Raw genomic sequence first — 23,694 nt, 5'->3', positions numbered from 1 at the left:
GGAGGAGCTGAAGCAGCCCAAAATATTTCATGCGAGAGACATACTAGAAAATAAATTAGCGGATAAAAAGCAGACAGCTGGCTTTTGAAAATGAAAGCTTTGAAAACAAACAGCAGAAACTGTTACAAAACCATTCAATCATGCTCACACAGAAATGTTTCAGCTAGAGTAAACTGCAATCAGGTTTATCTTCAGTGAATACAAAACAAGATGAAAGTAAACCTGTCATACCAGGGGCTCCAGTCATATAAGCAGGTAGTTGTCTATCTTCAGTTGGGGTTTGGGAACCATCTTGGCCGAAGCCCATCTTCTTGATGCACAGTTCTACTTTAGGTCCTGCTTCAAGAATAGTTGTTTCTACAGGCACCCCTTGCTGTGTGAACATTTGCTGGAAACGCTGGGATGCAACCTGAGCTTCACTGCGGGTGTCAAAGCGAATATAGATATAGCGATCATCCTCACGGTATGAGTGTGGATCAGGTGGCTGTAAGTTACCCTCATCAGCACTGACGAAAGGCTCCTCTTCTACATCTGGTGGAAGGCATGTACGTAGGAGTCTCCGCAATCGTTTGCTCGCCTGTCGTAAGGACTCATCCATCTCACTGCCAGAGGAGCTGTCAGGCTCACTGTCTGCACTATAGCCTAGAGTAAGCGGTCGATGACCAGATGACTCTCGTGATGATCCAACAGTCACTTTTGCACTGTGGGTGGTAACTCCAAACTTGTTTGTGACCTCGCAAGTATACACCCCAGTGTCTTTGGTTGTAGCAGCTGTCACAATCAGAGAGCAAGTGCCATCATTGTAGATGTCAATATGGTAATGCTTGCCATCTGCCAGAGGCTCACCGTCCTTCAGCCAGCAAACCTTTTCTGGTTTTCCCTCTGTAACACATTCAAGATGAATTGTGCCATTAGGCTCTCTGGTCTGGTCCTTGAAAACCTCTTTGAAAGCAGGTCGCATGTCCTTTCTGGCTTTGTAACCCTTGAAGGCTGCCTGGATTTTGGTAGCTGCCTCCTGCAAGTCTGGCTCCTCCTCCTTGCTGATCTCTGTGGTGTTCACTGTGGTCTGTTGCACAGATTGCTCAGCCATTTGGAAATGTTCATACAACCTTTTGGAGGAAATGGCCTCACTTTGACTTTCCACTGTAAGGACAGATTTGCTGCTCTTCTTGAGGTAGGATATTAGACTTGGAGCCCTGCTGATGGGCTCATCTTCAGAGCTGGTATACAGATTTGGTTCAGGTTTGATATTAGAGGTAAGCTCAGTGGGGCTCTTCTTCCCTTTGATCTGCTCTTTCTCCAGTCCTTTACCCTGCTGGTCCTGTGCCTTGTCTTTACCATCTTCTTCTGGCAATTCAGAGATGGAGTCCAATGTGGGTTCCCTGCTCATCCTTCGCTTTTTAGCAAGAGCCTCCCATAAAGCATGCAGATCACCCTCTGAGGCAGATTCTGGGGGCAAGCTAGGCTGGCCACTTTCCTCTGGCTGGAGCTGAGAAATCAAAGTGTCATCTCCTGCAATGAAGGATGCCAGCATATATCAGTCTTACTTGCACATCAGGTTTACAGTTTTTACTGATTCATAACACCATAAAATAATGACATTTAGCAATGTGATAATTATTTAGATTATCCAAGATGCAGAAATACACCACATATTAGTCATAATCTAACTCATTTATAGAAATTACATCATGTTAAAATGGAGCACTGTCTGTTTCTCCCCTGTTGTATGTAATCAACAAATCTGGCAGTGTGAAGGCAAGCACATTTCCTCTGATACAGACAAAACTGCTCCTGCAATAATACTACAAGGTCCTTAACTGGCCAGCACAACTGCATACTGTGACAGAGACAGAAGAACTAATTAATCCTTTCCACATACAGAGCAGGGTCAGCTGTGCTATCATTGGGACATAAGCCAGCATACATTCCTCTTGGCCAGTTGCACTACACAAGAACCTGCAGTTATACTTAATTATGAGGTTCCTGCCAGAGTGTAATGAGTTTCAATTAGGGTGTAAGTTCTAGTGTAAGATGTGCACAGTGAGGTACCTTCAAGGTTCAAACTGATGGAGGTTTCAGCGTCCTCTGAAGCAACACAAGTGTAGACACCCTGATCAGCCGGCTGGAAATCCTTAATGAGCAATACTTGAGATTTACCCTCTGTTACCACTTGGTACTTGACTCCCATCTCAATCTCTCGATTGTCTTTTAGCCAAGTGACTGGCATGCTCTCAGCAGAGAGCTCACATTTCACACGGGCCATCTTACCCTTTTGAAGCTCAGAGCTACCTAACTTTTTGGTCACAGTCACTGGTGCATCTGAAGACCAAAACAAAAAGAGACAATTATGTGTGCTCTCGTACAGAGGATCTGTAAGTGCTTGACTACAGCCAAATAACCATAAGTAACAATTGGGTAATACAGCAAAAGCTAGTAGTTTCTGCTACTCCACAGCTTCCCAACCTTGGTACTGGAGAAAGTGCTAAAATTTACAATGGGTACTCCAGGACCCAGGGTTGGAACCTGTAAGCTACTCTATCAAAGGAAAGTCCACACATATTTGGGTATATAATGGTCAGTGAGTGCAAACTTTAATCACACACTTCTATTACCTAATAATAGCTCATTGCATTGTGGTACATGAATTTACCTGAGGCCTCAAAAAAAGATTAAAAAATGAGAAATACTAGACAGGCCAGGCCATTTATTTGAATTATTGCTCACTTTCTTTCCTTGACAGGTAATTATAGCAATATCTCTTTGGTTTGTTTCAGGTTATGTTGCTGATGAATAAAGTATTTCCCAGGCAGTCATAATCCTTATAGAAAAGCTTCAATCTGGAGTGGTTTGTGATACCCTAAAGAGTCAGTGTCATGGTCTCGGCAAAGATTACAGACTCCCATACCATGTCACTGCCTCCACCATGACTTACTACACAAAACTTACATGCAGAATACCTGCACTCATTGTCTCTATACTTGTTCAGCTGGGATGGGTGTTCAGCTCCTCCAGCACCAGCAGCTTCACTTATGAAAAGCCATTAGGCCCTCGATTTGACAGTGCACCCTGCCCCCAGAGATCCTCCAACTAGGTCTGACACTGCATATTCAACTATGCAGTGGACATCTAGCAGCTTCATTATTACCACATGGCACTCTCTAGGTCTAAAATTTAGGCACAGAATTCACATCTTGCACCTCAGCCATCCAGACTAAGTGGCACATATTCTTGCCCTTGACTGTCAGCATCAGTCATACCCTACCCTGTATCACTGCTAGCTTACCGGTCACTTGAGAGATGAACTGCCTTGTCTTATAGCTCAAACCTTGCAAGTACCACTTCTGGCCAGACCACAGTGACTATCAAACCCTGTGTCGACCAGAGCAGTGCATGGAAACCCTTGAATGTTGATGGAAATGCGGCAGGCATCTGAAATGAATGTTTGCCCCCCAACAGCCACAGTTTGTTTGCTACCTGTGGTGTACCTGTTTGGCTATAGCAGCATTCATCTGGGACATGCAAGACCTGGATATGTGTAGAGGTAGGGGCTTCATATGTCCCTATGCTTAATATGTCGATGTAAACATATGCAGTGTAAACTTAAAATTGCAGGCATAGCCAATCCTTGGATCAGTTCTACCATCTCCTCCATTCCCGCTGACTTTGGTGGTCCTTTTGGTGGTTTTTGACTCCACAGCTGTGACTGCAGGATTAGTAACACCTGTGCACTGTGAAGCTGCTGACCACACCATCTCTCTTTCCAGCGCCAACTCAGGGCCAGCTGTGTGTGTGGACATGCAGCTTAGTTGGAGACAGTGCCTTGATGAACTGGTCTCAGGTTAGCTCACTCTGTACAGAAGTTGGCATGTAAGCATAAGCCTCTCTTGTTAAAGTTTCAACACTGCCCAAAATGTCTCTGGAGCAACCCGATCAATGCTCTGCAATCAGATCTCTCGATAGGGTCTAGCAATAGCCGGCAAGCTGACACATCAGTCAAACAAAGCATCAGCTGCAGGGCTTTCTGTGTGCATCAGAGCACTCACACGACTTGGCTACCAGTTCAAATGGTGCATGGAAAGCCTCCCAATCTGCTTTGTCAGAGTATTTCGGAGTCTTAAGGCTTACCACCGTCTGCTGCTCATGGGCACTGTCATATTTTTTACATCTGCACCTGGATTTCCAGCTGATGTCACGGGAGCATGCAGACACTTCCAATCTCAGCTCTTCCTTCACCACAACTGCTCTTTCACGGCACTCACGGGCAGTACAACTCACACTCACTGTCATATTTCTTCACTGTTATACAAAAAGATTACTCCACCTTCTCTCAGAGCTATGTAGCTTAGCCTAGCAGCTCACGGTCGAATGGTCTGAATATCTCCCTTTGCTTCTGATGCCAGTTGTAGCATTTACCGCTATTGAAAGAGACATTGCTTTTGCACAAGTCGTGGTGCCTTATTTTCCAGCTGTTGTCAGCCACAGCCACACCGTACATAAGCAAAGTTTGTCTCGCTCTCTACCAGCTCACATCTCTCTCTATCTCTCTCTCTCTGCTCACATACACAAATAAACCCCCCACCCTGACCTCTACAATAAGAGTTCATAGTAAAACAAAGCAAGTGAAATTAATGCTAGAGAACACATAACTCAAATCTGACATGCCATAACATTTTTCAACATGCTACAGTGTTATTACAATTTTTTTAATTTAAAGCACTGAAACCTAGTTTCATGTGGGGCAGATACACTTTTAATCAATATTAAAAAGGATATCAAAACACCCACGTGACAGGCTGTTTCCCTTACCAAGCATAACAGTTTGAGGAAGTTGGACGGGGTCACCTATGCCAGCATGGTTAATAGCTGCCACCCGGAATCTATACCCCGATCCAGGGATAAGGTCATCCACCAGAAACTCAGTATTGCACACTGGCTCTGCATGGCAGGGCAGCCAAAGTACACTGTCCACCTGTCGCATCTCCACACGGTAGCCAAGGACTGGGCTTCCCCCATCATTGAGAGGTGTGAACCAAGACAGTGTGACTGACGTTGGACCCTTACTCACCAGCTCTGGATCTTCAGGGGGATCAGGTACAGCTGAAAGCCAACACAATTGATCAACATAGCACAGCAGTAGCATACTAGATTCTTTTTGTCGATAAGCAAACAACTGCCACAGTGGGAAGCTCCTTGAAGGTGCAGAAATCTTGCAGAATAGAAAAGATTTACTAAATACTAAATATACTGAATACCAAATACTGGAAAAGTACTTATGTACTGGTTTGCCTAGCTTACACCTACCAACAGTAATTAGCTTGGCCACTGAAATGGCATCTTGTGCAGCAAAGGTGATCTCCAGTGGTGGTTGAATTTGAGCTTTTTTTAAGATCAGGCTGCATTTACATCCATTAACTTTCATGGCCCAAAGGTCATCTGGCTGCAGTTCAGAACCATTGGCATACCAGCTCACATCTTTCTCTGGCACAGGCTCATTCAAAACACATGTGAACTCCACCTGCTCACCAACAATGGCTGTCTTATCCTCCAAGGGTTTCACCACTTCCAGTTGCCAGCCTGAATGTATGAGTTAAAAAACATAACATCAAATAACAAAAAATACAATTAAATTATTCTAACATTTAAAAAACAAAACAATAAAGACAAGGATTAGGATTTGTGCATGGCTTCTCACTATTTAGAATATGCTTGTCTGGTTTTGAGGACAAGCATATGCCTTTTTTTATGTACTAGTGAAAGATACTGTAAACTTGACTGGTGTACACTTTAACAGGCAGGATATACACTATACTGTTACAATTAAATATTTGTAGTGGCCAAGCTACAGAAAGATTTTTTAAAGGGTGGGATGAACAAAGCTTGGGTCTTTGTGGCCACAGATCAAAGATTCTCAAATCCTTCACAAAATCTATGACAAATTATAACCTCGTTTCCAAAAAGCAGGGATGCTGTGTAATATCTAAATCTAAAAACAGAATGCAGTGATGAGCAAATGATTTAACCAAAAATACTACAAAGACAATGTTAAAACTGAGAAATTTTATTGTTTTTTTTTAAATATACCCATTTTAAATTTGATGCCAGCAAATGTTTCAACATTTGATATGTTGTCTTTGTATTATTTCAATTAAATACAGGGTTTAAACGATTTGCACACCATTGCATTGTATTTTTATTAATATTTTGCACAGCAGGTTGTATTTTAATGGCTGTGGAGCAATTTTATCCATGAATGTATAAGCAATTTCAACTCTTCTTCAATTTTCTCTTCAAACTCTTTCTGTTCTACAAAAGCCCTCTTTTATTCTTTTTTTTAACCTCTGTGCCTTTTTGCAGTTCTGACTTTAATAATTTATATTTCTTCGATTTGTTTGCAGCCTTGCTTTACAAATCTTCTTTGCCTAGCCTTAGCAAAACAGCACATTTGCCGAAAACTATGTTCTTTTGCAATTCAAAGTAATAGATGCCATGTCATCCTATAAATTTGGCTAATTATTACTTTATTTTTTTGTTTTTTTAATCATGTGTCACACTTTCCCTCCCATTTTTACTTGCAAAAATGACAAATATAGCTTGAATAGCTGAGGTATTTATAAAGCATACACACTGAGCAGCCTGGACAACTAAAACCTGAAAGAATGCTGTCAACTTAACATGACCTATAAAAACACATACTTTTGTTCCACAAAACTGAAAGGTGACCTACCTTTGACTGAAAGAAGGGCAGAAGTGGATGCAGTGCCGGCATGAAATGTTACTGTAGAGTTTTCACCAGCACGCAGGTCCTTCAGCAGTAAAAGATGGCGACGACCACTCTCAAAGGAAACTATTTCCACTTTTGAAGACTGTTTCACAGGTTTTGCATTAATCAACCAACGGCAGTCTTTTGTCTCAGGGCGGGATAGGGAGCACTCAAAAAGTGCCTCTCCACCTTCAATAGTCTCCACATTATCCAGACCTTGAACAATGTCAATGGGTTTAGCTGCAGGAGAAGTTTAAGAAATTAGCTTAGTGAATAACTGTGCAGTCAATGAAAAAATAGGAATAGGAACAGCTTTAGGTTTTACTAAAATCCTTTACAAAGCAAGTAAATGTGTACAAAAGCAAAAGCAAAATAAAACCAACTGCTTAAAATCACTTGGGGCTCTATTTTCATGCTGGCGTGGCTGTGCTCTAACAGTACACATTAACCCCATTTACACCCATTTGCTATTTTACTGGTCAGAAATGCAACAACATGGGTGGAGCGGAGCTGGTGCAACAGTATTTTTGAACTCATCTGGTCTGAAGACAAGCTTGTGTTACCGCCTCTTCATATCTTCCTTTATCTCTAATGCTTGCACAGTATTTTTCTACCTTTAAGCACAGCCACAAAGACATCCACAATTTCTTATAGTTGCACATATATGACTGCACACATCAAGAAAATTCTATGTTAATGAACCACGTTATTAAAACCCACTGGGGTGTTCATGGAATCTTTGGAAATATCACTATGTTGCTTGACAATTGTTAAGCCTACTTAACAAACTACAGTGCTTGGCAAAAAAATGTAAATAATAATCATAATTCTGGTTTACTGTTTCAGGGTAACACTTTATTTTGAATGGTCCTTTGTAACTTATTAATAAACTCTTAACAGAGTATCAGTAACATATCAGTGAAGTGGCAGTGAAAAAGCAGTAGTAAAGCATCTGACTACATTGAGGTAAATATCCTGAAGATGTACTATTGATACATTACTTATGTTACGTATGTATTGTTGATATGTCATATGAAGCAGACCTTACTCAAAACCTAATCCTAGCCTTCACTCTGGCCCTAATCCTAACCCTGACCTTAAGCCCAACCCAAAACCTAATCCTAACCCTTACTCTGGCACTAATCCTTAACTTAACCTTAACCAAAACTTAATCCATTTAAAGTCCTCTGACAGAAGAACGTCAACACCATGTCTATAAGAGCTCACTGAAGATGTCGTAATGTCTGCATTACGTTAGATGTTCAGTGCCCACTCAGGTTCACATCTACACATATGAATTAGGACACTCCAAATGAAGTGAAAAACAACTGAATTCAGTAGACTATAAAATTTTTTTTACGCAGTTAATTAAAAGTCTCTCGATAACGTACTGAACGTATTCACCGTTGCTACATCATTAATATATTGTTGATACGATATTCAGAGTCTGTTGAGTGTTTATTTCATCTAAAAAGGACCAATCAAAATAAAGTGTCACCAATTAAAAACAGACAGCAACAATTTGGAAATCCTTTTTAAACTGTATGCAATAGAAAACCATATAAATACAGGATATTTACTGTTTAAACTAATTAACTTCGTTATTTTTCGTATATATACACTTAAATACACTATATCGCCAAAAGTATTCACTCACCCATCCATATCATTGAATTCAGGTGTTCCAGTCACTTCCATGGCCACAGATGTATAAAACCAAGCACCTAGACCGCTTCTACAAACATTTGTAAAAGAATGGGTCGCTTTCAGGAGCTCAGTGAATTCCAGTGTGGTACCGTGATAGGATGCCACCTGTGCAGTGAGTGCACAAGTCCAGTCATGAAATTTCCTCGCTACTAAATATTCCAAAGTCAACTGTCAGTGGTATTATAACAAAGTGGAAGCGATTGGGAACGACAGCAACTCAGCCATGAAGTGGTAGGCCCGCATAAAATGACAGAGCAGGGTCAGCGGATGCTGAGGCGCATAGTGCGCAGAGGTCGCCAACTTTCTGCAGTCAATCGCTACAGACCTCCAAACTTTATGTGGCCTTCAGATTAGCTCAAGAACAGTGCGTAGAGAGCTTCATGGAATGGGTTTCCATGGCCGAGCAGCTGCATCCAAGCCTTACATCACCAAGTGCAATGCAAAGCGTTGAATGCAGTGGTGTAAAGCACGCCGCCACTGTACTCTAGAGCAGTGGAGATGTGTTCATGCTCCCAACTTTGTGGGAACAGTTTGGGGATGGCCCCTTCCTGTTCCAACATGACTATGCACCACTGCACAAAGCAAGGTCCGTAAAGACATGGATGAGCGAGTTTGGTGTGGAAGAACTTAACTGGCCTGCACAGAGTCCTGACCTTAACCTGATAGAACACCTTTGGGATGAATTAGAGCAGAGACTGCGAGCTAAGCCTTCTCGTCCAACATCAGTGTCTGACCTCACAAATGCACTTCTGGCAGAATGGTCAAAAATTCCCATAAACACACTCCTAAACCTTGTGGAAAGCCTTCCCAGAAGAGTTGAAGCTGTTATAGCTGCAAAGGGTGGGCCGACATCATATTAAACTCTATGGATTAATAACGGGATGTCACTCAAGTTCATATGCGTGTGAAGGCAGATGAGCAAATACTTTTGGCAATATAGTGTATATGAATAATTATTAATGTATGATTAATACTTTGTATTAATTCTTAAAACAAATGATATATTAATTTATTGCTAAACAAATTATTTAAAATCTTATTCTAAATAGCACTTAGTAGTACTCTCTTACTATGAAACCATGTTGTAACGTGCAGAATGTGGCTTGGCATTGGCACCTTGCTGAAACAACTAGGCATGTCCCTGAAAAAGACATCATTTTGACAGCAGTGCATGTTGCTCCAAAATGCACCCCCAAACCAAGACAGACATTAGCTTTTGAATTTTGTGTTGGTAACAATTAAGTACTTTTTCTCTTTGACACAGAAAACATGACATCCATCACTTCCGCAAACAATTTGAAAGATGGGCTCATCAGAACACAGCATGTGTTTCCATTTTGCAGCAGTCCATCTCAGATGAGCTCAGGGAAGTCGGCAGCATTTCTGGATGTTGCTGATACATGGCTTCTGCTTTGCATAGTACAGCCTTAACTTGCATTTATAGATGCAGTGAAGGGTTTTCCGAAGTACTCCCAAGCCCATGTGGTTATATTCATTAATGTCAGTTTTTAACGCCGTGCCATTTGAGGGATCTAAGGTCATGGGCATTCGATATTGGATTTTCGCCTTGCCGTTATGAACAGAGATTTCTCTGAATTATCTGAATCTATTAATAATGTTATGGACTATAAATAGAGAAATCTCAAAATTTCTTGCAATTATGCATTGTTTAACTGTTGGGACTATAGCTCATATAGTTATTCTCAAAGTGACGACTTAGGCGTTTATGAATGCTCAGTTTATACTCAATCATGTTAGCATCACTTGTTACCTATTCATCTGTTTACCTCTGGACAACTTTGAATGTGCAAATTTGCAAATTTGGATTTAGCGTATATTTACAAAAATCAATAAAGTTTTACAATAAAGTTTGACAATAAAGTTTTACGAAAGTAGTGTTGCAGTACTCCAGTCCAGTTTCGGTCTCTATCATGGGTCTCAACCATGTACCAGCCATGTATCAGTACTAGCCTGCAGGTCTGCCAAGTATCTACCGCTGTGTCAAATGTGTCAGACACAGCAAGTCAGAATTAAGAAATGAACAGAATTATCAAACAAATTGACTACACTATTAGAAATAAAGGTACTGTGCAGGTACATTTATCACTCCTCAAGGTACAAACAATGTAAATGTGCCCTCAAAGGTACAACAGTGGTTTCAAGGTCCAATTATGCACCTTAAATGTTTTTCCTAATGGAAAAGTATGTATTTGTATTTTTTCATAACCTGCTGTTTTAAAACAGAGCAATAAAATAAAATGCCTGGAGATGAGACAGAGTGTGGGGAAACCTGGAAAATATAATTTCAATGGATTATGGTACAGAGATGTACCCTTGAGGGTACCACCCCAGTGGGAGGAGGGGTACTGCCCCAGTGACAATTTCGTAGAGTCTCGCACACTCGTTTTTTCAGAGAGCATAAGAACGCAGAATTTAATTTTATTTCAACTGTATGCTAAAATGTATGCTAAATTAGATGCTCCATGTTTATTTATTCTACTACAATAATGACAATAATAATAATAATAAAAATAAAAGTATCATAAAAAGTCATCTGAGGCTTTAAAACTCCAGACTCACTTTTTTTCTTCACATAAAATATAAAAATTGGAATGTGTCCATTTGTAGGAAGGCAGTGATCTCCAGCCATCAGAAAAAATATCACTGTGCTGTGCTGCCAGTACATACCTGACTCTTGAAAGGAACGAGAGGAGTTGATCTGACTGGCTATTGTCACAGCCCACCTAACCACGCCTTTTGTTAATGTATTCACTCTAACTCTGACTTTGTTTACAGTCGCACTGCTCTGCCCCAGGTTAGCACCTGTGCTAAGTCACAAAAATACTAAAATATATCTTACAAAATATATTTCTGTGCTTGCACTATGACCACAAAAATAGGGCCCTTGATGTTCAACAAACAGTCTGCTTTATTCTATCCCTGCTTCAACAGGCTCCAAGTTGAGCCCTCAGCCTCAGCATTCCACCTTCATTTGCACATTCCCTGAATATTGCATATTGCATTGAAGAGTGCATCTCAAAGCACTTATAAGTGAGGTACAGTGGATCATAAAATATCCAAAAGAGAATCCACATAAATGCCAGCTTATGAAACTCAACTTAAGCCTCAATATCCCACACTTCTTTGAGACATGACAGAACAACACAAAAACTGGAGGTGTGGGTGTGTTCTCAAAATTCTCAGTAATTCTCAAAAATATTTTCTGTATAAACGCACACCACACAATGTTATGGTGGAACACAAGACACATTCCACGTAGGCATTCGTTAGGGTTGCCAAACCTTACACTCTCAACTCACTGTTTGGAAAAAAAAAAAGAAATCACAAAGCACTTGCCCAGCCCTTCAAAATTCTAGGGGACATAATGGAGCATGGAGAAATGTAAAGGGGGAAAATCTCACTGAAGGTCATTTCTGAAAGTTGGCAGACCTACCTTCATTTATATATAGCTCTCTCCTATCAAATGATTTTTCTTAGAAGCTATGGACATCTTTGTGTATATCACTTCAGGATCTCTGCCCAAATTATATGCAGGTGTGAGGTTCAAGGCTCACCTTGCACCCTCAAATGTGCCTCAACACAGGTCCCTTCAGCCTCACAGGAGTATGTACCCATGTCCTGTGGGGTTACACGGCTAATGTACAACCGTGCTACATTCCAGTCCTGCTCCACTACTACCCTGTTGCCGTCGGGTTGCACAGGCTGCCCATTTTGCTTCCATATGGCCCTGACTGGCCGCGAGTACTGGCAGATGAACTCTGCTGGCTGGTTCTCAGCTACGTAGATGTCTTCCATGGCACTGACCACCTCCACAGTGGGATCTAAGGAGGGCGGGTGAAGTATGAGCAATGGCAGAGTAAAGTACACGCTCAATATGGTAAAAATACATTTGGCATCAAAATTGCCCTGTTTTCAGAGCCAGAACTACATAATATCTGTCCAATACTTAAGACGGCTTCACAGGCTAGTGTGCAGTATTCAGGACAAAAATATACACAATAGTGTTTCAGAAAAAGTGGTACTATTACTTTGTTCCTATACGTAGGTATATTTTTGGAATAGTTGTATTCCATTCAAATATTTTTGAAATTACTTACTTACTTAAAATACTTTTTTCACTTACTTAACTTTTTATATACTTGAGTATATTTTAATGTAGATATTGTTTTACATTCACTTAAGTAATTTTTTTATGTGGCTACAAAAGAGGTAGCTGCATAACCATTCCTGCAATTAGTGCAAGAATTAAGAAGCTTAAAAAAATGCAGGTGGGTTGAAACACAACACACAATGAGAGTTAACTAAAAAGAGGTTCCTGCAGAAAAGGACCTTCAAAATGAACTAATTATGGTTATTTATATTTATGGTTATTTATGCTTTTTGTTCCAAAAGGACACTGTCACAAGGCATCCAAGACATGTCAAGTTCAAGCACACTAAAGATTAGTGGAGAAACTTTTCTACTAAGCTTCTAGCAGAAGAAAGAGCCCCAACATCCCTGTTCACAGAAAAATGGTCCAAATACAGAAGCATCAAGTTCTCAAAATATCCAATATATAGGGGCTTAGTCCTTTGAACTGCAAGCACAAATAAATAGTTATTAGTACATACAAACCGGATTCCAAAAAAGTTGGGACACTAAACAAATTGTGAATAAAAACTGAATGCAATGATGTGGAGGTGCCAACATCTAATATTTTATTCAGAATAGAACACAAATCACAGATCAAAAGTTTAAACTGAGAGAATGTATCATTTTAAGGGAAAAATATGTTGTTTCAAAATTTCATGGCGTCAACAAATCCCAAAAAAGTTGGGACAAGGCCATTTTTACCACTGTGTGGCATCCCCCCTTCTTCTTACAACACTCAACAGACGTCTGGGGACAGAGGAGACCAGTTTCTCAAGTTTAGAAATAGGAATGCTCTCCCATTCATGTCTAATACAGGCCTCTAACTGTTCAATCGTCTTGGGCCTTCTTTGTCGCACCTTCCTCTTTATGATGCGCCAAATGTTCTCTATAGGTGAAAGATCTGGACTGCAGGCTGGCCATTTCAGTACCCGGATCCTTCTCCTACGTAGCCATGATGTTGTGACTGCTGCAGAATGTGGTCTGGCATTATCTTGTTGAAAAATGCAGGGTCTTCCCTGAAAGAGATGACGTCTAGATGGGAGCATATGTTGTTCTAGAACCTGAACATAGTTCTCTGCATTAATGGTGCCTTTCCAGACATGCAAGCTGCCCATGCCACAAGCACTCATGCAACCCCATACCATCAGTGATGCAGGCTTCTGAACGGAGCGTTGATAACAACTTGGGTTATCCTTGTCCTCTCTGGTCCGGATGACATGGCGTCCCAGTGTTCCATAAAGAACTTCAAATCGTGACTCATCTGACCACAGAACAGTCTTCCATTTTGCCACACTCCATTTTAAAAGACCCCTGGCCCAGTGCAAACGTCTGAGCTTGTGGAGCTTGCTTAGAAATGGCTTCCTCTTTGCACTGTAGAGTTTCAGCTGGCAACGGCGGATGGCACGGTGGATTGTGTTCACTGACGATGCTTTCTGGAAGTATTCCTGAGCCCATTCTGTTATTTTCTTGACAGTGGCATTCCTGTTTGAGGTGCAGTGACGTTTAAGGGCCCGGAGATCACGAGCATCCAGTAGAGTTTTACGGCCTTGACCCTTACACACAGCGATTGTTCCAGATTCTTTGAATCTTTTGATGATGTTATGCACGGTTGATGATGATAACTTAAAAGTCTTTGCTATTTTACGCCGGGTAACACCATTCTGGTATTGCTGCACTATCTTTCTGCGCAACAATGGTGGAATTGGTGATCCTCTTACCATCTTGGCTTCAGAGAGACACTGACACTCTGAGAAGCTCTTTTTATACCCAATCATATTGTCAATTGACCTAATTAGTGTTAATTGGTCTTCCAGCTGTTCGTTATATGCTCAATTTCCTTTTTCCAGCCACTTATTGCTACTTGTCCCAACTTTTTTGGGATTTGTTGACGCCATGAAATTTTGAAACAACATATTTTTCCCTTAAAATGATACATTCTCTCAGTTTAAACTTTTGATCTGTGATTTGTGTTCTATTCTGAATAAAATATTAGATGTTGGCACCTCCACATCATTGCATTCAGTTTTTATTCACAATTTGTTTAGTGTCCCAACTTTTTTGGAATCCGGTTTGTATAATGGATATTAGCACCACTGATGAACCTAAGTTTAAATTCTGACAAGGCCACACGGCAATCTATAGATGGGAGTCAAAAATCAGCTGAAGTTAGTGTGTGATACTTGAATTTAAAATAATCTTATCTACATTACACATGTTACTATACCTAGGATAAGAACTGATAAGCCAAATGAAAAAAATGTTAAAGACCATTGTGTTTTTTCGGAAGCCATATGAAGCCATTTGATAATCCAGTGGCACAATGACGCATCATACTGGTTTATATATATATATATATATATATATATATATTATATATATATATATTATGTACACAAGGCTGTGGCATTACATTTATTATTACAAGATGTTTTTGTCATGCAGTAAACGCATGCAGTCTGTTTAGGTGTGAACTGGGTTTTTCTAGAGGACCTTTAACTAAACAGATTTAGATTGACATTTTTGTCTGGTAAACAGCATTATACTCTTTTAGTGAGTTTTTTAATTATACACTGTAGAAACCTTTTTGAAGAATGAAGAACGTAGAAGGGCTGGATTTATAAAAAAGGCAATGAAGAATCTTAATCATATTAGTTACATATTTTATTCCAAGAGCATCTTAGCATTTCCTTAATGTTAAACAACTCAAACACAGTCAAAATGTCCAAGCTGTTCTTTAAAACTACTTCTAGATTAAGTTGCTTTGTTTTGGGCTAAAATACATTGCTTTTGTGTAATAGGTAATAATTATTATTAATAATAAGCAGTTCTTCAGTAATACACTGCTCTCGGCCTTCAGTATTTTCCTCACATCTTGCTTTACACAAGGGGAGGATGATGCAAGGGAAGATATACAAATTTAATCCATTCTGAATCTGCAACATCCATAATTTTTACAAGCTGACAAGTAATAATTCTATAATAATTCTATATATAACAAATAACTTCTGTAATTGGCTGAACCTAGAGCTCCGTCAGCAATAGCGCTTCTGTTCAAACTGATGAAGTAAAACACATTACACTAAAACAACTTACAGTGAATATACAGTATTATTCAATTTTCAAAAATTTTAAGAACAATTTACCGGGGGTAGGTTGCATTATCCAGTTTTAATTTAATGAATAGTAACGAATAGTAATAATTTTATGAATAATAAAGAAAATTATGACTTTAATGAAATATTGCGCTGAACATTTTTTTGGGAATTAATAACCTCAACATTGTTTTGACTGATAAATACTGATGAAAAGCTGAATAAAAACTGATTAATAGTTAGTAAGGTATATAATAAAGAGGTTTGTTCAAACTTGCACAAGCCATGATAGAATGATGGCTGAGAACTCCTTACTCATTTCAGATGAATGGGAACCATAAAGTAACCCATGCACAGGTGAGTTGCCAAGCAAGATATCAACCTTTTGAGGGGGATACACAGACTCTTCTGAAGGGATCTGCGAGCACTTTGAAACCTTCCTAAAATAATAAATATGTAGCACTTATTCTGCAAAATTAATTTGCTTTTCATGCATGTTCATAATTTGTAAAGTGAGCCAAATAGCAATGTACGTTCTCATAAACACTAGTTTGCAAGCTCATTTTCATTTGACCATAATTTGGTATATATATATATATATATATATGGATTGGATTTAACTTTTATTTCATGTATGGTTATTGAGGTTCTTAGAGTGATTCCCAAATGCTCCAACAAATAAATCGCATTGGTATATCTGAAGAGGATGTATAGTTATGATATGGCATTATAACTGCACAATCGTAAAGGTATCCATGAATTTGCTAAAGCTGGACATTTTATATATACTCACAGAGTAAAATTCCTTTGCAGCCAGAAAGGTATTACTTTGTAATAAGGGGGTGATACAAAGCTTAGAATGGGGGTAGATGGCCAAACACTGATGTACCACTAAGCAGCTATGTAACAATAACATCAATAGACTTTATACAATTATTTTTGAAGTAGGTGAATGCATGATTTATAAACAGAAAACAAGAACTGATTAAAAAATTTGAGTGTTTACTCTATTGCCTGTCACTCTCAAAACAGTCCAAAAGTCCAAACCAATGTGGCATTAAAGTCCTGATTAAGATAAACATAAAATATGGGTAAGACTTTCAGATGTTATAACTTCAGGAAATTCATGGACACAGATGTTTCAACCAAAACCTGCTCTGCAATGAATACTAGTTTCTCCTCTCAATGCTGCAGGGCCACAACAAAAGAGCTGCTCTCTTCCCCTCAAGACTGCAACCTAGTCTGGTACCTTTCACTAAAAGCCTCGCTGAGGATGTCAAGCTGCCCGTTTTGAACAGGATGGTGCCAGAGTCATTTGGTGCAAGGTTCTTTAGGGTGAGGGTATGGATATTGTCTTCACCCACCCCAATAACACTGAAGGGACCATTCTCCAAACGGGTGCCATCCAGCCACCACTGGACTCTCCCTTTAGCACGGCGAGACAATTGACAGGAGAACACTGCCTGCTCTCCCACAAAGATATCAGTGTTCTTTAAACCAGACACTATGAGCACTTCAGCCTCTGTAGAGACCAGGAATAAACACCACTCAGCTAATCAACAGCAACCCTGCATGCTTTCACAGTTAAAACAGCTCTACGGTTTGAAGACAATCACAAAAATGATAATCATAATAAGAAAGGCTTTTCTATCCTTCTTATTTGGTTACATTTGGCTGCGCAGACTGCATGTGCCAGAAAAGACTGCAGGGAAATTAAACACATTGTATGTCTTGCTAAAAATCTTAAGAATGAAAACTGTATGTTGAATATATGCAAAATTGTTGCACTTGGAAGTGTTGTAATTGCCATGACTGCTGTGTATTTCCTATCAGCATATATACAAATTCTCTGTAAAATATTTTGATCACAACTGCAAGAGCAACAAAAAGGTAAAATCTAGATAATTCAATTCTCAGGAAAGACGGTTAAGGCTACAAGTTGGTTATAATTTTATAATGTTGCTTCTTATAAAACTTCATTCACAAGAAAGCAAAAAAAAAACAACTTTGTAACGCTAGATTAATGTGATTGTGACAATTTAACTCTGAGAACATAAAAACTGATATGAAGAACAATATTCATTACCTTGAACTGAAACTGAAGCTGTCGTCAACTGGTCTCCAGCATCACAAGTGTAATAGCCACTGTCTCCTGGTTCCAAGTCATGGATGTGGAGCTCTTGTATACAGCCATCCTGTTTGAGCTCATATTTTTTCCCAGGTTGCAGCACTAATCCTCCTTTACGCCATTCTACATTGATGTTTGCTTTTGAAAGCTCACACCGCAAGGTAATCGTGTCACCTTCAACAGCATCCTGGTTTTGTAACTCTTTGCAGAAGTATGCTGGTACTCCTGATGATGGTGAAAGAAGAAGAACAAAGAACAACAGTGATTTTCAAGAGTTTGGTGATGTCATGATGCATATCAGTGAGCTGAGAACAATTAAATGTACGTTGAGACCATCTTCGTTGGTTAAAACCTTTCATAGACCCTCTATGATTCCAGGTACTTGGATATAAAAAAGAGAGAAGGGCAACAAAGTTGTAACTTTTCTTGAAACCATTTAGTTCTTCTTTTAACCAATCCCGAATGCTAATCAGGCATACTGAAACTGAAACTGTCTTTGTTTACCTCTTACAGTAAGAGTGGCACTGCTCTGTGCATCTCCAGCTTTGCATGTGTACACCCCTGCATCCATTTCTGTCGCTCTAAGGATACGTAGCTGGTGGATGGCTCTATCCCTGTAGAGTAGGTGTCTGTCTCCTGCTTTAATCATCACCTCATTTCTGTACCAGGTAACAGATGCCTCAGGGTTGGAGGTCATGCAGGATAGTGTGACTGCCTCTCCCTCTTTGGCCGTTATGTCCAGAGGTTTCTCTAAGAATAGGACTATAGACAGGAGAAACCCAGGCCTAAGTGCTACTGCATCATCACGTCTACTAAAGGCTACAATATTATTATTTGATGTTTTTAAGAAGAAAAGGTCATTCATGACTATTCTTAACTTATAAAGGATCACTAGGAGAGTTTGGTGCAAATTTTCCAGTACTTTACAACCAGGGCAATAGAAATTAGCATGAATTAATGCAGATAATAAGTAATAGTGAATTAACTGAATTTACTGTTGGCTAATATTTGCTGTAATATTCATAGACTAAAGGCTTATCTAAGAAAGTCAAAATAAGGAATGCAGCAGTTAATCATGAATCATATAACACTTTTGTCAAGTTCAATATGCTTTAATTTGCTTGCTTTGTTGTGCGGTTCTGATGAATCAGGGCATTCACAAGTCCGAACAAATGTTAATAATTTTAGTCAAAGTAACATATGCTGTGGAAGTGGAAAACTGATTCTTGGTCGTGATTCCTTGCTGGAATTGCTAACTGTAACCTCCATTATCACATACACATGTATTTTCATATTTGTCCTAAAAATGGTTGACAACCCCACATTTAATACAAATATCATTTTCTGTCTCATTGGTCTATTTTTCATAGAAACGCATTAATGAATAATAACTTTTAATAACTTATAAGTCAATAATTCTCTTGCTTTTCATACTTATTTATCTATTTTTTTCAAGAAAACATAACGCTTGTTCAGACAAACTGTTTTCATGTTAATGTACACTTGCTGTAAAATAACTGATGACTTAACATTTTCTTGAGTTATTTAGGTTTTTTGTAGCTAAATTCAAGAATGCTTAAAGCATGTGAGATAACAACAATGTTGAGTAAGATGTCATAATACAGCTAGCCAGTGATGAAATGACAAAGACAGCTGATGAGCAGAGGAATTCATCAAAGCATCTTTTACCTTTGGGTTTCTCCTGCACCACTAAGCAGGCAACACTCTTCTCGCAGCCAACCACAAAGGCTACATCACCTGAATCGTCAGGTGTGACCATTTTCAGAACTAGGCTGTGCTCCCTCCCTTGGCAGCTGATTTGATTCAAGTCATTGTTTTGCAGGTGATTGGAGCCTAGCCACCACTCAGCATAAGTTACTCTTGTCTGGGACACCTCACAACGGAAGACAGCATCCCCGCCAGACATCACTGTTACATCCTTAAGTTCTCTTGTAATTCGTACACATTCTAGATGAGGAGAAAAGAGGGCAAAAGAAGCCAACTCTTCCAAAGAACCAGGAAAAATAAATATTGTAACAGCAATGTTTACTTTAGATGGTTTAAAGTCTGCATGTACCAAAAATTATAATGCATTTTCCTTCTGTTGGTTGATGTACGTATGAGGAAGTTTTTCCCCACCCTTACTTATATATTTTGATGGAAGATTACAAAGAAACAAGAATTTTGTCTTTTGAATGAGATGATAAATTGTGATTGATCGCTAAAAAGGACAATTTCGACTTCAGGTAGAAAAGCTAAGGGATTATGCAACATCCAATGATATGCTAGAGCCAACCTGACAGTAGTTTATGATTTGGTGAATATTAGACAGGTTTTTAAACAGTACGCTCTCTATGCAGGGGAGTACCATAACTTGATTCATTATTGACATATTCATTACTGACATATTGTATTAATTCTGAATAAATTTCTTTTTCTAAAGATTTACAATATGTTTGTTTCACAGTGCAAATGTAGCAACAAGAAGAACCAGAAGGTCATCATGGGACAACAAATGCAATTACACACTCACAAAAACAAATAATCAGAATAACAAAAGGCAATGGGGACATCTCAAAGCAAAGAAACACTATTATACTAGTTACCTTTGACAGTCAAGGTGGCTTTGCTGTGTTTGTCTCCCAGTTCACATGTATATTCACCAGCATCATCCACTGATAACTTGTGGATCATTAGAGTTTGGACTGTACCACTCTTCTGAATGGAATACTTTTCTCCCTCAGACAAAACTTTTCTGCCCTTCTTCCAGGTCACAAGCGCATCAGGGACTGAAGTTTCACAGCTTAGTGTGGCACTGTCTCCTTCTGTGGCCTCCTGACTCTTCAATTCTTTGGCAAATGACACCACAGGGACTGCTAGCAGGGTACAGTGAGATATAGAACATAGGGTGGATAACATCAATACATAAAACTCACGGTTAGCAATGGGAAATCCAAATTCTGATCAAAAAAGTTGCAAATTTAGCATTCAGAGGGATTTCCATATAAGATATGGCAAGATAATGGACACATCACATGAAAACTGACACCTTGACATCTGAATTTTCAAAGTGACCATTCCAAAGAGGCCTGCTAGTCAGTGCCTGCATTGCAGGTGCTTCTGAAATATATTAATTCATATGATGTATCAAGGAAAATAGGCTCAAAAATCATAACATTTGCAAACACAGACATATTGCATAAGCAATGATGTACCTTGGTTGCAAGTCAATGCTCAATGTCAAGGACAGGCTGGTGAATAATGGTATAGTAGTTGAACACTACCAAACTACTTTTACACTTAATTACATTTTGCTTGATATTACAACATACAGTACTGTGCAGTCTTTTATCTATTTAATCCCCAGTTAACAACCATTAAGTTATTTTTTTTAGTGTCAGGGAAAAAAGTAGAAAACATTTCTTAAACAGAAAATTACAAAGACGTCTTAACAACTAATCATAATTTTTTCAGTAGTATAGTGTGTCCACCAGTTGCTTTTACAGCTTCCATTTCTTTTTACTGAACTTGCTTTGAGGTTTTCAAAGAAATCTGCAGGGGTATTTTCCAGGCTTTCTGTAAAGCTGAGTCATGGAAGTTGGTTGCATTTCCTGCACCTCACAAACCCAGTAATGCTTATTAACAATTTAGATTCATCAGTCCATAAAACCTTACTCCACATCTCAGATGTCCAGTTTCATTGTTCTAGTGCAAATTTTCTTTTTTTTCTCCTTTTTTTTAGATTGGAAGGACTTCATTTAATTTAGTGTAATTTAGCTAAAAACTATTTTTACTGGAAATTAAATGAATGAAAGTATGGTCTCTGACTTGCACAGTACTGTAGGTTGTGATATTATACAGTAGCTAGTCTTACTGAATGGTGTGATACAGTAAAAATGGAACTAAGGACAGGTGAGATAAAATTAACTATACCGAAACACACCTGAAAATGAAAAACAACATACAATAAAAACTGCACAAGAACAACAAGAGCATAGTTAGAATTTCTTTAGGGATTCTCCAAAGAGTGTCCTTATATTGTATCTATAAAGGTGTGGTATAATGAAAAGACAAGATAAAAGAGAAAAATATACATGATACATATAAAAAGACTGTAGAGAAGAATGAAAAGAAGGAAAGAAAAAAAAACTCGTAGATGGTGGAATCCATTTTTACCTTTCACTGTGAGACAAGCAAAAGAGGTATGGGCACCCACATGGAAAGCCACGGTGCCAGAGTCTTTCTGAGTTACATTCCTTAGGGTAAGTGTATGCTTTTTGCTCTCCATTCGGATTTCATTCATCTCATTGTTCTGGAGGGGGACATCCTGAAGCGTCCACTTAACATCCTTGGCATTTTCTTGTGACACAAAGCACTCAAAGGACACATCATCGCCTTCATTAACAATATGGCTCTTCAGTCCAGTTTGAATGGTTATATCAAGTTCTGTTTAACACAAGCCATCAAAGTTCATTTTCAGAGTTTTGGGAGTCAATTTAAGAGCGTTTTATTGATGGTTAATTACCTAAATGATTCAAAGGTTCATTGGACCCATAACTTAACTCAAGACATTGGGGGGATGCTGAGAACACTGAAGAGGCAAAACAATAAGACTTCACAAAAGGAAACATGCTTAAGTGCAGTGCGACTCATGCCAGATTCACGTGACTTTGAAAAAGGAATGAGACTTTGGAAAATGCTCATCAGATTAAATGGAAGGAAGGACATTGTTAGAAAAAAGGGCATGGAAAGTGTGAGTTTGAAAGAAAGTGAGAAAATTTAAAATGTGAGTTTGTGCAGTACAAAGTGGGATAGAACAGAAGTAGAGTGATTCGACACATGATCGGTGAATGTAGAAATAATTTATATCCCTACCCTTTACAGTGAGTGGGGCAGAAGTCACTTCATGCCCAGAATCACAGGAATACTCTCCAGAGTCTGCTCCCTGTAGCCCATGGATTATGAGTTCAACCACTGCTCCATCTTGTTTTAACTGGTATTTATTGCTGGACTCTAGAATCTTCTTCCCTTTTCTCCATACAACAGGAGCACCTGGTTTAGTGAGCTCACATCGGAAGGTGATATTTTCCCCAACTTTTGCCTCCAGCTTGTTCAGAGGGGTCTTAAATAGAACAGGTAATGCTGCGAAGTGAAGATAAAAAGTGGCGCCATGGTCATGATCATGATGATGAGGAAAAGCAAGTGTTTTATCCTTTATAGGAATAAAAACTTCAGTCCTACCCTGAACTTCCAGGCTTGCAGTACTTTGCTGATCTCCGCTGTCACAAGTGTATTCTCCAGAGTCCTCGGGGTCAAGGTTGTGGATGACTAACTGGACGTGGTGGCCATCTTGCTTGAATTCATATTTGTCACAAGGGCAAAGTTCTACTTCACCTTTGCGCCACTGAATGGGTATGTTTGGTTTAGAAAGCTCACAGCTCCAGGTGACACTTTTCCCCTCCATTACTTTCTGGTTCCTTAGATCTTGAATGAACACTGCTGGGAGAGCTAATGAATTAAATAGCAGAATAAGAAACCTGATATGTACCACACATACACAATTAAAACCTTACTGGCAGATTACTGGCAGAATCTAATAGTAAAACAAAAGTAGTGCTAAAAAATACCCATTTCATTAGACTGATTTCAGAAATGATTTCAAAAAGAGATCAAAGCTAGCAATACCAGACAAAAATCTACCAAGACCAGAATAAAATACTACTTCTTCACCATCTACATCAAAAGTCCTCCCCTAAAAGAAAGTCTTAATTAAAGTGCATGTAATTAACATTTTAACATCACAGGCAACATTATACACCCCACAACAAACAACAGTAACAGGCCATGTTGTG

General features: G+C 39.2%; 1 protein-coding gene across 1 annotated transcript in view; it reads right to left on the bottom strand.

The window, feature by feature from the left end:
* Positions 1-23,694, bottom strand: part of obscnb (obscurin, cytoskeletal calmodulin and titin-interacting RhoGEF b) — a 130,992-nt gene that overhangs the window by 48,546 nt on the left and 58,752 nt on the right. Inside the window, exons 37-50 of the mRNA XM_036592309.1 lie at positions 23,084-23,350; positions 22,718-22,984; positions 22,019-22,288; positions 20,449-20,718; positions 19,532-19,810; positions 18,347-18,604; positions 17,801-18,067; positions 16,964-17,236; positions 12,046-12,312; positions 6,728-7,003; positions 5,305-5,577; positions 4,810-5,100; positions 2,053-2,322; positions 232-1,512 (exon numbers count right to left, since the gene is read on the bottom strand). Coding sequence (XP_036448202.1) covers positions 232-1,512; positions 2,053-2,322; positions 4,810-5,100; positions 5,305-5,577; positions 6,728-7,003; positions 12,046-12,312; positions 16,964-17,236; positions 17,801-18,067; positions 18,347-18,604; positions 19,532-19,810; positions 20,449-20,718; positions 22,019-22,288; positions 22,718-22,984; positions 23,084-23,350 — 4,809 coding nt within the window. The remainder of the gene's footprint in view (positions 1-231; positions 1,513-2,052; positions 2,323-4,809; positions 5,101-5,304; positions 5,578-6,727; positions 7,004-12,045; positions 12,313-16,963; positions 17,237-17,800; positions 18,068-18,346; positions 18,605-19,531; positions 19,811-20,448; positions 20,719-22,018; positions 22,289-22,717; positions 22,985-23,083; positions 23,351-23,694) is intronic.

Source organism: Colossoma macropomum, unplaced genomic scaffold (assembly GCF_904425465.1).
Source record: "Colossoma macropomum unplaced genomic scaffold, Colossoma_macropomum, whole genome shotgun sequence".
NCBI classification, from domain to species: Eukaryota; Metazoa; Chordata; class Actinopteri; order Characiformes; family Serrasalmidae; genus Colossoma; species Colossoma macropomum.
Note: the sequence above shows the minus strand (reverse complement) of the source record. Positions and strands in the feature narration are given on the sequence as shown.